The sequence below is a fragment of the Balaenoptera acutorostrata genome, chromosome X, assembly GCF_949987535.1.
Source record: "Balaenoptera acutorostrata chromosome X, mBalAcu1.1, whole genome shotgun sequence".
Taxonomy (NCBI): Eukaryota; Metazoa; Chordata; class Mammalia; order Artiodactyla; family Balaenopteridae; genus Balaenoptera; species Balaenoptera acutorostrata.
In genome coordinates, this window is record NC_080085.1 from 36941454 (window position 1) to 36957013 (window position 15560).

At 36.7% G+C, this 15560-nt stretch overlaps 1 protein-coding gene across 8 annotated transcripts in view; it reads right to left on the reverse strand.

Moving 5' to 3' along the window:
* Positions 1 to 15560, reverse strand: part of CASK (calcium/calmodulin dependent serine protein kinase) — a 393911-nt gene that overhangs the window by 108778 nt on the left and 269573 nt on the right. For all 8 annotated transcript variants that reach the window (XM_057537971.1, XM_057537969.1, XM_057537975.1 and 5 more), the window contains exon 9: positions 9162 to 9245. In XM_057537971.1, coding sequence (XP_057393954.1) covers positions 9162 to 9245 — 84 coding nt within the window. The remainder of the gene's footprint in view (positions 1 to 9161; positions 9246 to 15560) is intronic.

Below are 15560 nucleotides of genomic sequence, written 5' to 3' on the forward strand. Positions count from 1 at the left end.
TAAAAGCTGGATGAAAATGGAATTTTTATAGATCAAAGCACATGTTTCCCATACACTGAAACTAAAATTTTAGAGATGCTTTATTTTTATTTCCAAATGAAGTTCAGCTGAGTTTCTTAATATGTTAGTTTTATGTTTCAAGGCCTGTTCTAGTTACCACTATAGTCAAAGATCTAGAAATACTTATACTGGGAAAGCACTATTTAAAAGAGCCCTGAGAGGTAAATTCTTTTGAAACAATAGTAGCAAGTTCCTAATTTATCTGTCTTATGGTTAGCAGTTTTGTTTATTTAGCTCTCTAAACTCAGTGACTGCGTGTGGTTCAAAAATTCAATACAAAGCTATTATGTAAAACAGCAAAATGGTTTCAAAACAGTTTATGGATTTATAGAATTTTATTGGAGTTGGAGAGTCAACCTGCAAGATGATTCATTCTAGGAGACTCATTTTGCAGATGAAGAAACTGAGGTCTAGAGAGGCTTAGTAACCTATTAAGGTTGCTGCCAACTTAGAATCAAGAGTAGACAGAATGGAGGTCTTCTGACTACTCTCCCCAGTTCAAGGGTTTTTACTGTACTAGGGGTCAAAAATATTTTCCTGTAAAGGGCCAGAGAGTGAATATTTTAGGCTTGCAGGGCATATGGTCTCTGTTGTAACTATTCAACTCTGCCATTTAGCGTGAAAGCAGCTATAGACTATATGTACATGAATTTCCATCACTGTGTTCCAATAAAACTTTATATATAAAAATAGAAATATAGATGTATTAATTTGTGAAAGCGTAAAGCTCTTATGTGAGTGCTTTGGTCCCCAGATTGTAGTTTGCCAACCCCTCTACTACACTGTCGCTATTGAAGAGCCTGTGGATATAACAACATAAAACCAGATCTTATACAAGTAGTTCTTCAAACTTTCCAGTTTATTAAATCCTTCGTAAAGAAGTTTTCTATCTACTTTAGTTTAGAAGATATACTTCAGTATATCTTACTTATACTTCAGTAAGTTTTGAGAGTAAAACATAACGATTTTGAGTTAAGAAGACCATTCACGGGCTTCCCTGGTGGCGCAGTGGTTAAGAATCTGCCTGCCAATGCAGGGGACACAGGTTTGATCCCTGGCCTGGAAAGATCCCACTTGCCACGGAGCAGCTAAGCCCGTGCGCCACAACTACTGAGCCTGCACTCTAGAGCCTGTGCTCTGCAACAAGAGAAGCCATGACAATGAGAAGCCTGCGCATCGCAACGAAGAGTAGCCACTGCTTGCCTCAACTAGAGAAAGCCCATGTGCAGCACCAAAGAACCAGCACAGCCAAAGATAAAAACAAATAAATAAATAAATTTATTTTTTAAAAAAAGAAGACCATTCACAATCGGATTACTAATATTAATGATGCAATTTTCTACTAAGCAAATTAACCTAGAAAGGAGAAGGCAGATTTTAAATTCAAAGAAAAAGAGAACTACAAGTAATTAAGCTCAATCATAATTGTAGTTAATATGTCAAACATCAAAATGGAACACTCCCCACTAGATGATTCTGTGTCTCATTTAAGGAAGTGGAAAACAAACAAAGAAAATGGTTAGCTCAGACTTCTGCTAAGTTAAACTACTGTACATGCACTTAGGGAAACAACAAAGTTATTAAGTAAGGAACAGGAGAGTTGAACACAGATGAATTACTGACTTGAAGACACAGTCAAAAGCCAATACCCCCTTTCTGGTGCCCCCTAACTGAGCTCAGAAACAAGTACCATGAAGTCTGATAGGCACAAGGGCAGGGAGGTATATTTTTAAAAGTCTAAATACAAAACACACAAGTATGAGATATAGAATACTGGCTTTGCACCCAAGTGGCAAGGTCACACAATCATTCTGTGATATACTGAGGGGGCAAAACGCATCACAGGGACATACAAATTCAAGTGTGACTTAAGAATCTGAGAGAGGATCATCTTACTAAGATTCAGAACACAACTCAAAACCCTAAAAAGGGTGGAGAATTTGGAGTGGTTGAGGCTGACCAAAAGGCTAGAAAATCATTTCGAGGCAGAAATGTTAAAGGATTTATGTTGACTACATGTAAGAATTAGGTCCTAGATGATAATGAGGTAAGATCATTAATTAAATCAGAACTTCCCATCTCTCTCCATATAGTCACAACCAAAGTTATCATTCAGTTTAGTCAGCATGGCCTATATGTATTTGATACTTAAGCATAATCTAAACAAAAGTCTAAAAGCTAGAGTTTCAAAATTAAGTCAGGGCATATGATTAAAGGAGGCTGTGCTATCTTCTCTGAAGAAGATTAAAAATGAGACTTGTTAGTGTAGTAGATATGGCTATATTTCAGAGCAACTGCATGGAATAGATATCTTAGGAATCCTTTTGGGTCTGTGTAAAAGTATTTCATAAAGATGGTCTTTTAATGTATATAATAACTTTCAAAAGCTAGACTGTCTAACTTTGGGAGTAATAAACTTTGTATTTCAGAATCAGCAACTAATAGAATTGCTTTATAAAATATAAGGTCAAACTCACGTCAATTATTATTTATGTAACTGTTCATACCAGAATAACCGTTTTCAGGTTTAGAATCAAAGGTGCCTTCTGGATACCAGATTTACTGCTCTGAGGAGCTGGAGCCTGCAACCTCTCTGCTAATTTACTGTTCTCTCCTGTAATTAGAGGACTCTGGGTAAGTGCTGGTTTTCATTAGGGCACAAAGGTCCTCGATAAATCTTTAAGTTAGCTGTTGATGAATTGATAGAAGGGGGAAGACTGACAAAAGGCAGCTACTTAAAGCTTCCTGGTTGACCTCTCAAAAGGTGCTGCTTAGGTGTAGCATTACTCTTGCAGATAGCAGTGCTGTACAACAGAACTTTCCGTGATGACAGAAATGTTCTATACCTGTACTGCCCAATACTGTAGCGACTGGCCACATTGTGGTACTGAGCACTTGAAATGTGGCTAGTGCAACCGAGAAATCAAATTTTAAATTTTATTTAATATTAATTAAAATTAAAAATTAAGTAGCCACATATGCCTAGTGGCTATTGTATTGGATAGCGAGTACCGGAAAACGGCATTCCTAAACAAATTTTTTTCTAGTTCTACAAACTGCAGGAACCCAAGAGACCGACTGGTAAGTCAGAGAAGTAATGCAGGCTATATTTTTGCAATTTGCAAAATCAATAAAGGAAAATTATAGGAAGTTATCAGAAATCTCCCTCACTTTCTGTATATACAAGGAATAAATGGTTTTATCCTCTAAATTGAATTACACAGATTCAACTCACCCTTTCCTGAAGTGACTGCAATAAACTTACCCAAATACAGAATATTGCTTCTATTTGTACAGAATAACTTTGACATACTTCACTATAGGGAAATTTGCTTTCTAATTCATGAAGCAAAGGGAATGATTTCTAGAACAGATTTCCTGCTGAGCCTCTTCCCTAGATAGACAAGCTCAGACACCCACAGCCCCTTTCCCCACCTCGCCCCCTTGCACAGTAACTCCTTCATGTAAATGGCACCCAGAGTTAGAGTACAGGTATGCCTCCTTAAGAGACACATACCCATAGAGCACAGATTTTCCAGACAGTCTGGATCACACACTCTGTCCCATGCATCCTAATATTCAGTCTGAGAAAATACAATCCTCATATCTAGTCCTGTACTCAGGACTATGTAGTTTATATAAGAAGTATTATTTCTAGAGGATGTAAAAAAACTGAAGTATTAAAATTCTAGAGCTCGGTATGAAATAAAAGGAGGGGAAAAATTCAACATATGAAATGTCTGATAACCAAAATGGTGAAAAGAAATTTTCCATCATCATTCACAGGTGTAAAATAAAATAATGAAAGAAAGAAAGGAAAATAAAAAGAAATGTGTGATAATTCAAATCACATGTAGGGTTCTATAAACTTTTAAAACCTACAGTTCGAAAGATAGTCTGAAAATGATGTCAATGCTTTATACTTGTCCAAATAATTTTCTCATTAGGTATTTGTTGTGTCCTGTAGCTTGCTGAATAGGTTAAATGCCAAAATGAATGTATGAATATGGAAAGGAACAATTTCTGATTGCTGAGTACTGACACTATTATAACCAATAATGAGTAATAGTCTTGAAATTTCAGTAGAGTAAAATGAATAATGTTTTATATTCTGGCATAAAATAGTTTCACAAAACTTTCAGAATGGGAAAAAGGTTCAACTGCAAAAATAATAAACTCACTACCAAAAATACATTAAAATTTATAAACAGGTATAAGCCTTTTGGAAGGTAAGTTATTCATAGAGATCAAAAATCTTAAATACATGTATACACTCTGATGCCAACAAGTTCCAGTAGCAAAGAACTTACCCTAAGAATATAATCAGAGGTGTACAAAGATTAGTGAAAACAGAGTCAATGCAATAGTATTTATGGTTGTGGAAAACTGGAAGCAATGTCCATGTCCAACAGCTGGTTAATTAAATTATGATATGTACGTATGACGGAATTTTGTAGACCAATTACAAGTTTGTGCTTTAGAGTAATGACTCTCAATAAGGTAAACTTATCAGAATCACCCATGGGGCTTTTTCAATAAACGTATGCCCCTCCAACCTCCTGCATGCCTGGGGCTGAGGGGGGGAGGGATGGGTGATGTCTTGGCTGAGCTGACTGGTGTGGTGAGCTACTGTTACTATGTGAATGTGTCATGTCCTTCAAGTGTGCCAAAGTGAAAGCCAGTATTTAAGAAGACTATTTTGTCATATGGTATAAAAAAAAAGTAGGTTATGTGGAATTCACATAACATAAAACCAACCATTTTAAAGTGTACAATTCAGTGCTAATTAGTACATTCACAATGTTATGCGGCCACCACTTCTGTCTAGATCCAAAACATCCTCATCCCAACCCAGAAAGTCCCTATACCCATTAAGCAGTCACTACCCAGTGCCTGGCAATCACCAGTTTGCTTTTTGTCTCTATGGACTTACACACGTAAATACCTATTCGAGATATTGCAAATAAATGCAACCATCCGATACGTGGCCGTTTATGTCTTTTACTGCATGTCAATATCCAATTGTCCCAGCACCATTTGTTGAAAAGACTATTCCTTCCCCATTGAATTGCTTTGGCATTTTGGTTGAAAATCAACTGACCATAAATATAAGAGTTTATTCCTGAACTCTTGATTCTCTTCACCAATCTACACGTCTAACCCTATACCATACCAGTACCACAGATACTATAGCTTTATAGTAAGTGTTGGAAAATATAAGTCCTCCAACTTTGTTCTTTTTCAACAGATTGTTTTGACTATTCTTGGTCCTCTGCATTTCCATGTAAATTTAGGATCAGTTTGTCAATTTCTGCTAAAACTTTGATAGGGATTGTGTTCAACCTACAGACCAATTTGGGAAGAATTGCCATCTTAACAATATTGAGTCTTCCAATCCACGAATATTAAATACCTCTCCATTTATTTAGATCTTCTTTAATTTCTCTCAGCAATATTAGTTCACAAGTCTTAAAATTCTTTTGTTAAATTTATTCTTAAGTGTTTCATTCTTTTTGATGCTATTGTGAATGGAATTGTTTAATTTCATTTTAAGACTGTTCATTGCTCATATATAGAAATACAACTCAATTTTATATACTGATCTTGTATCTTGCAACCTTGCTGAACTTATTACTTCTAATAGATATTTGCAGATTCCTAAGGATTTTCTATATACAAGATCATGTCATCTGTAAACAAAGACAACTTTACTTTCTTTCCAATCTGGATGCCTTTTTTTTTTTTTTTGCCTGACTGTACTAGAGCCTGAGAATCTGTATTTTTAATAAGTTCCCAGGTGATGCTGATGCTGATGGTCTGGGGATCACACTTGGAGAGCCACTGCTCTAAAGAATGTATATCACAGGATGGATATGACACTAGAGGAAAGATACTAGAGTCACTAGAAGGGGAGTGACTATTACAATATATCACAGGTATAAGATCCTTTCTTTCTAGATACTGTGAAGGAAAATGATGATCAAAATGGTCAGAAAAGTCTAAGCATCATTACTTTGGAAGAAATACATAAATAGAGATTATTCAGCGACATTTTTGGTGTTCTGTAATTTTTTGAAAGCCTTTAAAAATCTCAAAATGTAAATGATGTTACTGGGGAAAAGCTAAAATGGTATGGAGCGTCCATTTAGGAATTACAGTTGTTATAATAATAAAACAATAACAATAAAATGTTAATAGAAAATAATATCTATGGAGCACGTATGACTGCTAGGTACTATTCTAACTGCTATATTAATTCCTTAAATCCTTATAACCCTATGAGTTAGCTATTATCATTATCCCCATTTTATAGACAAGGAAATTGAGGCACACAAAATTTAAATAACTCGTTCAAGGTTACACAGCTAGTGTCAGGGTCAGAATTCACCTAAGGCGATGTAGCTCTAGAGGTCACTCTTTCCCATAACACTGTACTCATTCACTTTCTTCTTGCCACTGACAATAAAAATTTCCTACCTCTGACTTAGTAATAAAATCAATTTTCTACTGCTTTGTGTGAACTTCAAAGGGAATCATAATAATTAGGGTGTTTCCCACCATTTGATGGGCTTAAAAACAGTGTCTAGGTAGAAGGATGGGTACCTAGCTGTTCATTTGTGAAAATAAATTGTGTGGTGAGCTCTGAAAGCCAGGGAAGTTGCAATCTCTGTTCTAGAAGCTCACAGAAATGGCAGAATGAGAATTAGTTTCTTGAGGAGAGTAGGTATAACAAGCTTTAACCAGGGTGGCTGAATACACAAAGGAATACAGCCTTACCAGAAGCTGAAAAAAAACTCAGTGATAACCCTGCTGATGCTCCTAATTCTAGGTTGTTTGGTGGGTCTTAAATTTTAAAGAGGCTTGCAAAGGGATGTGGTAAATTCACATGACCCCTCTCTGCTGTGACAGCTTGCTCCTGTCCAAATGAATCTTAGTCACCACTTTGGCTATTTTAGGCCCAAGTCTGATTCAGTGGCACTGGGAGAAATACAGCATGTGTTTCTTGTGAGGGGGCAAGCCTGAACCCTATAGTAAACGGCTTTTATTTGGGCAATGAAAGGTTCAATCCCAGACAGGGTAATGTCACACAGGCCAAAGCAACAATAGAGTTAAAAAGACTTTAGGGAAGAATTGAGAAAGAAGTATAATTAATAGCTTCTTTGGGAAAGAAATTAACTTCAAAAACGGCTAACCATTCACTTTGGATAAGATTTTCTTTTTCTTTTGTAGGCCATACTGGTTCAGGTGTATAGCAAAGCAAAAAACCAAAAGTCTCGGGAAACTCCTTTGGGCACCATCTCAATAATGGCATGTCATTAATAATTATTGTTTTGCTGAGGATTTTTAAATAGAGAAGAGCCAGTTTGTACCCCTGACTGCAAAAACAACTAGGAAAAAGGCTTAACTGGGAACAATCATCACCAACAGTGACATGTTAGAATTTCCCTTACTCTACAGTTGCACTCTCTAATAGAACTTTTTGCAGTGATGGAAATGTCCTATATCTGCTCTGTCCAATATGGCAGCCACTAGCCACATATGGTTGCTGAACACTTGGAATGTGCTAATGTGACTGAGGAACTGACCTTTTTTTTTTTTTTAACTTTATTTATTTATTTATTTAATTTTTTGGCTACGTTGGGTCTTTGTTGCTGTGTGCGGGCTTTCTCTAGTTGCTGTGAGCAGGGGCTACTCTTCGTTGCGGTGCGCAGGCTTCTCATTGAGGTGGCTTCTCGTTGCGGAGCACAGGCTCTAGGCACGTGGGCTCCAGTAGTTGTGGCATGCGGGCTCAGCAGCTGTGGCTCGTGGGCTCAGCAGTTGTGGCTCGCGGGCCCTAGAGTGCAGGCTCAGTAGTTGTGGTGCACAGGCTTAGTTGCTCCGCAGCATGTGGGATCGTCCTGGACCAGGGCTCGAACCTGTGTCCCCTGCGTTGGCAGGCAGATTCTCAACCACTGCACCACCAGGGAAGTCCCGGAACTGACCTTTTAATTTTATTTAATTTTAGTTAATTTAGATTTAAAACGCTACATGTGGCTAGTGGCTAATATGTTGGCCAGTTCAGCTCCATATGATAATACTGTAGCCTACATAGTTTCCTGAAAATTCATATAAATGTTCTTATAAATCTAGAGTTGAATACAATCATTCACATATTTCAGGAGTCAAATAACAATGAATTAATAATATTATTGCAACTTATGACATATCTGAAAATACTTATGAAGAGAAGTTTTATAGTTGGCAGGAGTCACATGGCTAAGGAGGACTCATCTAATCAACCACTTAGAGGATAGAGCTAAGTTTTTTAATAGTAATTAAAGTAAGTCAAATATAAGTTAACTTTAAGACCATAATATAATAGTTTCCTCTGTTGGGGGGAGGAGGGAAATGCTGTCCCATAAGATTTTTGCCCAGTGCTGAAAGATTCCATTATTTTATTCCGGGTCTTTTTCAAAAACCTCAAAAACCTTTTAAAGTCAAATGGGCCCTCCATATGAAGTAAATACTGTGTTTTGTTTGTTTATTTGTCTGTTTTTGGTGGGGTGGAGGATAGGGAGCATGGTAAACGGGAGAAAGGTACCCTAGGAAGAATAAAGAAAAAGTGAGAAAAGTGATTTGAAAATATTTTCTAGTAGACTAAGGTAGTGGGGATTTTTACTGCTTTGTGATGGCTGTTCAACCCTAGTTCCAATTCTAATTTGGTATTATTCCCATTGAACTAAACTCACATTTTCTGACAAAATATTTAAGTTTGAGAAAGCATGGCCTAGATTAAAATTCAACAATAATGGATAATAATAGCAAATTACTATTTTTAAAGTAATTATATCTCTGCTATGAATTTTAGAGATAACATAAATCTAAAATATGATTAATCTTCCATTTATTATAACTTATTGTTTGGATTTGTACTTAGATATTACCTTAAATGACTTAAAAAACCAAAATCTTATTGAAATAATGGTAACTTTTGGAAATAAGAATTTAGCTGTAAGAAAGCAACAGCCAATACCAGGATAATATTTATGGGTACTGAAACAGAATAAAAACATTATCATCAACTGCCTCTATCTGGCTTTTTGATGATTTCTTTAATTTACCTTTAGTTTCCTCCTTGCATTAAATTTCCTCAGTTGTTCTACTGTTTCTGGAAGATGAATCTTGTAGGCATAACGATCCCGCTCCTATAAAAGATGAAAGATAATGAACACACATAACTGTTTAAAAGAGTGAAGGAGCTTAATCTAAATAAACAGTAAGCCCAAATTGGATATGAAGGTCAAAACTGATAGTAAAATATTATTTCATTTTCAGCAATAACAAAGGGCTAAAATAATGGTCCATGTAATTTTCAGATATATGGCTATGTGGCTAAAACAATTAATCATAATTACTATGAAGGTATGAAGTTACCGTTGATACAATCTTGTTAGGTAAAATGAGCCTTTAAAAAATTAACTCCACAACTAACTCAGCATTCTAAGTTGTCAGGAATAACTGGATTTAAAAAAGAGTCACAGTATCTTCAAACTAGGACAAACTTTTCAAGGCCATCTAATTCAACCACTTCCCACGTGGGATCCCCTGCAATTCCTGATGGATGATCATTCTGTTTGACCTCATACAACAGATTACTTTATGGCAGCCCACTACAATTTTAAGAAAGTGAAAAAATTCTTACTCAGCCTGGTCCCACATCTGGCTTGTATGGACTAGCTCTTCTCCTTGGGGATCATAGAGCAAACATACTACCTCTTCCATATAATACCCCTTTAGTAGTTAAGAGGGGGATCATGCTTCCACTAAATCTATTCCTCTCTGTGATAACATCTCCAGTTGCCTCAACTTCTCATGTATATTTCAATCTGTGTTTCATTCTCCTTGTCTCCCTCTTTGATTCTAGTCTAATTTGTCAGTGTATCTGGAAGATTTTATGCTACAAGTATTTATTTTAGAAATATTTCTTGAGTGCCTACTATATGCCAGGCATTGTTCTATGCTCTTGGGATTAACAAGTAAACAAAACCAGCAAAGATTCTGGCCCTCATGTAGCTCATATTTCAGTGGGAGAAGATAAAATACAAAAAAAAGGTAAATTATAGAGTATGCTAAGAGTGCTATGGAATAAAGCAAAAAGTAAGGCAGGGTAAAGGTACATTGCAATTTAAAATAGGATGGTCAAAGTAGGCTCAACTGAGAAAGTAATATCCAAAAGAGGTGAGAGAGTGGGTCTAGGCAGATAGAACAACTAATGCAAAGGCCTTTCAAAGGAGAGAGTGTACCTGAAATTTTCAATAAATAGCAAGGAGACCCGTGTGTGGAGTAAATAGTAGATCAGATTAGAGAAGTGGCAAGGCTGGTGGAGGGCATAAAGGGCCTTTGGCTTTTATTCTGAGTGGGAGATGGAGCAACTGGGGGGTTTTTGAGCTGGAGTGATGTGATCTGACAAGTTTAGAGGAACACTCTGGTTGTTGTGTTGAGAATAGATTGGAAGGGGGCGAGGGTTTAAAAAAAAAGGCAGGGAGACCAGTTAGGAGGTTACTGTAGTAATCCAGGGGAGAGATGATGGTAGATGAAACCAGATGGAAACAGTAAAAAGGGTGACAGGGAGATAGACTCTGAATGTAATTTGTTTTGTTTTCCCGAAAAAGTTTTACTGAGGTATAATTAGCATACAATTAACTGCACATGTACGATGGGATAAGTTTTGACATATGTATATAAACATAAAACCATCACCACAATCATAATGAACATATCCATCATTCTCAAAAGCTTCCTTGTGTCTCTGTCATCCCCTTCCCCAACCCCAGGCAATCACTGATCTACTCTCCGTTACTTTAGATTAGTTTGCATTTTCTAGAATTTTATATAGATGGAATAATACAGTACATGTTAATTATTGTCCAACTTCATTCACTCAGCCTAAATATTTTAACTTCACCCATGTTGTTGCATGTACCAATAGTTCATTCCTTTTTATTGCTGAGGGGTATTCCATTGTATAGATGTACCATAAACTTGTTTATTCATTCACCTGTTGATGGACCCTGGGTTGTTTCCAATTTTTGCCTATTATGTATAAGGATGCTCTGAACATTAATGTACAAGTCTCTATATGGATATATGTTTCATTTCTCTTAGGTAAATACTTAGGAGTAGAATGGCTGGGTCATTTTATAAGAGTATGTTTAACATTTAAGAAACTGCCCAACAGTTTCCCAAAGTGGTTGTACCATTTTACATTCCCATAGCATTGTATAAGTTCCAGTTGTTCAACATCTGCACCAACACTTGGTGTGTTTTAGTCTTTTTGATTTTAGCCATTCTGATATATGTGTGTATAGGTATTTCGTTGTGGTGTTAATTTGTATTTCTCTAATGACTAATGATGTTGACCATCTTTGCATGTGTTTATTTGCCATCTGGATACCATATAATATTTTCAAATTAAGTCCAAGATCACATTATTATTATTTTGTAACTAAAATTTCTCTTTGTATGTGAACTACTTCTAAAATCAAATGTTTTGGTATCATGTACTTACAAAATTTACTTTTGAATTTAAGTAGGATTTTACAGTCAGTCCTGTCAACGCTTCACCTTATTATCAGTGAAAATTCCTAAGGAATGAATACAAACACTTGAAAATTTATTTTCTGTATTAATGACTAATAGTAACAAGAGTTCCCTGGAGAGCAAAATGATAATCTTGAGTACACATACAACACTCAAATGTCAAAATGACTCCAATTTTTATTTCTGCTAGATTCCATGTGCTAAACATCTTAGAAATAATTTCATTATCTTTAGGGGCTTAACATCCTTTTCCTGCACTGAGCCAAAATAGGTTCACCAATATAGAAGACATAAGAATTTATCAAATAATTAACTAGCAGAGAGAAGGATAAAATTACTATTTTAGGACAAGCAATGGAATCTTTTCATGGATTTCGGTTATTGCTTGTAGATTACAAATTTTAATTGTGTTAGGTCTGGTGATATTTAATTAATGTACACTGAAGAACAAACATCAAAATGGGTTTTACATTATTTTTTGAATAAAAATTATTTTGTATCATGATAGAATACAGGGGGAAAAAAAACCCCAGGGAAGGTTTTATAAACAACAAGAAGAAAACAAACAAACAAAAAGGTACCGCATGGTATAGTAGGAAGACAAGGGCCTTGGAGTTGAAAGACTTTTGTTCAAATTCTGGGTCATTTAGGTCTAGCTGTATGACCTTACATTCTCTCAGTATCAGTTGTGCCTTTCTGCAAACTAATCTTACAGGATTGTTATGAAGATTAAATGAGATGCTGTATAGGTACATGTTTGGTTTCCCTGAGTTTTAATAATCACTTTTATTAGTCAAGACATGGAAATCTCCGACATAAAAAAGTTTAGGAGCTTTTTAAAGTGTGTGTGTGAGAACAAATAGTTTACTAAATAATGGCTATTTTCTAACTGAAAACATGTTCCTATTACATAAGAAAAAAGGTAAAAATAGAACAGTGAGAATTACAGAGGAACAAATCTGTAACCCATTTTTAATTTTTAAAACTTACTCACTTTATTCATTTCCAAAAAAGGTGAACCTAGTTACAGCATATTTTTGAATAGAGAGTCTAAGGCTGCTATGTCCAGTACAGTAGCCACTAGGTAAGATATATTTTTATATTTATATAATTTAAATATAATAATATGATAAATATTTAAATATAATTAAATATTCAGTTGTACTAGCCATATTTCAAGCGCTAAACAGCCAACATGTGGCTAGTGTCTATCACATTGGACAGTGCAGATATAAACACTGCCCTCATGGCAGAAAATTCTTATTGGACAGAGCTAGTAGGGGGTCTTTCCTTATTACTACTACTGAACTGAGGCTAAAATCTAACTAAATTTCACTTAAAATGAAATTGTTCAACATTTTAGGCATATGTAACAGAAAAAATTTCCATTGCTTTTTAAGAAAAAGGGCGGTTTCATTCCCTTTCTCAAGCCCTTTGTAGTCTTTGCAGTTAGTAGAACTGAGATCAAGTCTCTGGCTGACGCCGTGTGTGTGTGTGTGTGTGTGTGTGTGTGTGTGTGTGTGTGAGAGAGAGAGAGAGAGAGAGAGAGAGAGAGAGAGAGAGAGAGAGAGAGAGGGGGGGGGGGTGGGGAGAGAGGGAGGGAGAGAGGGAGAGAGAGAGAAAGGGCCTGGGGAAAGCGGCTTGAAAGATACATGTCATGTCTGGATTCTAGAGCCAGAAACAGGCATTGGAGCTGATTTTTAAAGCACTCCCCAATCCACAGAATAAACTCTTCTTTTTCCAAAGTCTACTTTTTTTAGTTAAGAGTTCTTGATAACAAGGAAATTAATGACTCAAAAGTGAAAGCAGCTAACAGAAGATTGAAAGCTAGAGAAAAGAAGTCCGACAGTGGAGGGACCCTAGGACTCAGAGGTGTGATCCTGTGGTGATATATCTGGGGTGTTTTTTTGGCCTCCTAACATATCCTCACCTGGGTGTGAGAGCAGCCCACAACCTGGAAACTCCCAGGGGAGCGCAGACAAAATGACCCCCAAGAAAAGCCTCCTCTCTTTAGCCAAAGGACTGAGAAGAGGTTGGCTCTGCAGGACAGAACCCTTTTGACTTCACCCACTCCATTCCAGGGGATCACCATGAAAGAAGCCAAGTTCCTCCCCCTCAGAACACTTTCCACCAAACCAGCCCTGCCTGAAGCAAAGAAGAGCAAAGAGGTGGCACCCCACCCCTGGAGAACAGGGGCAGGATTACAAAGAGGAGGTAGCTGGGGAAGGAGGGGCTTTGGCACATCCCTAGTATACCCATGTGTAAAACCAATGACAACCAACAGAGCAAGAACTTTGAGACTAAACTATGGCTTATGAAGTACCTCCCAGGTTCCAAATGAGCCTCTGGGTAGCATACAAGTGGGACAGACTAGAGGAGTATTGCAAAGGCATTGAAAATGAAATTGGCATTTGAATCACAGCCCATAGAAGTGGACTAGGACATGTGTTCTGAATCTAATTGGGTTAACTGCCTACCAAAATAGAAGATTTAAATAAGAATCATAGTCTCATAACGTAATACTACTAAAAATGTGCAGCACAATATCCAGAAGTACTCTTCATACTAAGAACCAAGAAAATCTCAACTAAATTAAATTTAAATTTTGAAAGTTTAAAATAAATCACTTCCACTCTACATGTTTAACCCCTCTACAGGCTTCCTAATTCTGAATATCTTGAATCACTCAACTGAGCCTCATCAATTTTCCTTCCTTAATCACTCTTGGTCTGGGTATTTCTTTCCCGCTCCCAGTTTTACTCCCTGCTCCAGGCCCCTGTCGCTTCCTAACTGGACAGCCCAGCTTCTATAGGATCTCTTTGCCTCTACTGCTTGCATCCTGACAGGCAACCCGCCTGTGCACAGTGTCCACAGGAATTATATGAGCATACTGCTTGCCCTGTATCATTGCTCAAAAGCTTGCAGTAGCTTTTAACTCTCTATACCCTAATATCTAAAGTACTTAATTTGGCATTCTAGATATATTCTTCCCTCAAACCAAATTTTCAGGCTACTACTACCACAACCCTTCAAATAGCTGACTTTTGTATTATGCCAGTGTTCCCTGACCCCATCCCTGAATGCCCTGAACACTTATAATGTTTTGCCTGTGCTCCTCTGTACCTCCCACATGGGCCCCCTTCAGTCCTACTAACATGTTACGTGCAGCCCTCTCTGGAGCGCTGGCCTACAGTGACCTCTCATGCCCCCCATTAGTCTTCCTGGGCTCATACTTCTGTATTCTTGTGAGGTGCTTCTCACGTGTGACTTCTTTGAGGTTATCTTTCTGTTTCTTTATGTTATATTAACAGCATTTGAAAATTCATTTCACGGGCTGACTATGCCTTTCTCTCTCTAATAGGTTGGGAAGTTTAGTGCATAGCAGACTGTGAACTCTATTTCTAGTGAACACCTCTTCTGCTCACCGTTCACTAAGGTGAAGTGGAGAGAGAGAGAAGGACACAGTCAAAAAATTTTTTTTAATAAAATTATGCTTAAATTATGATTCCTGATATTTTCTAAGCAGATGAAATCACAAGATTAAAAAAAAAGTCTGTTAAGGTACCTCATACCAGAAAACAAGTAAATAATAACAACCTCAAAGCATTATAAAAATGAGACAAAAGAAAAAAAAATATTTTTCTGGATTAAACAGTCCTACCTGAAACTAATAGTAATGTGATATGAATTCAGAAAAATGTCTATAGCAACGTGTCTTGCACTTTAATGAAGTACTTGATTCACTGTCCCTTGTGCACACTACATGCTGAATATACATTTAATTGGTGTGTTGATTGATTTTTCCAAAATTCAAATTGATTAGCCTAATATAAATACCCTTTTCATCTTTATTATAGTCAATATACTTGAAGTCTATATATATTAAGGCTACAAAGGGTGTGAAAAGAGCTCAGTCGTTT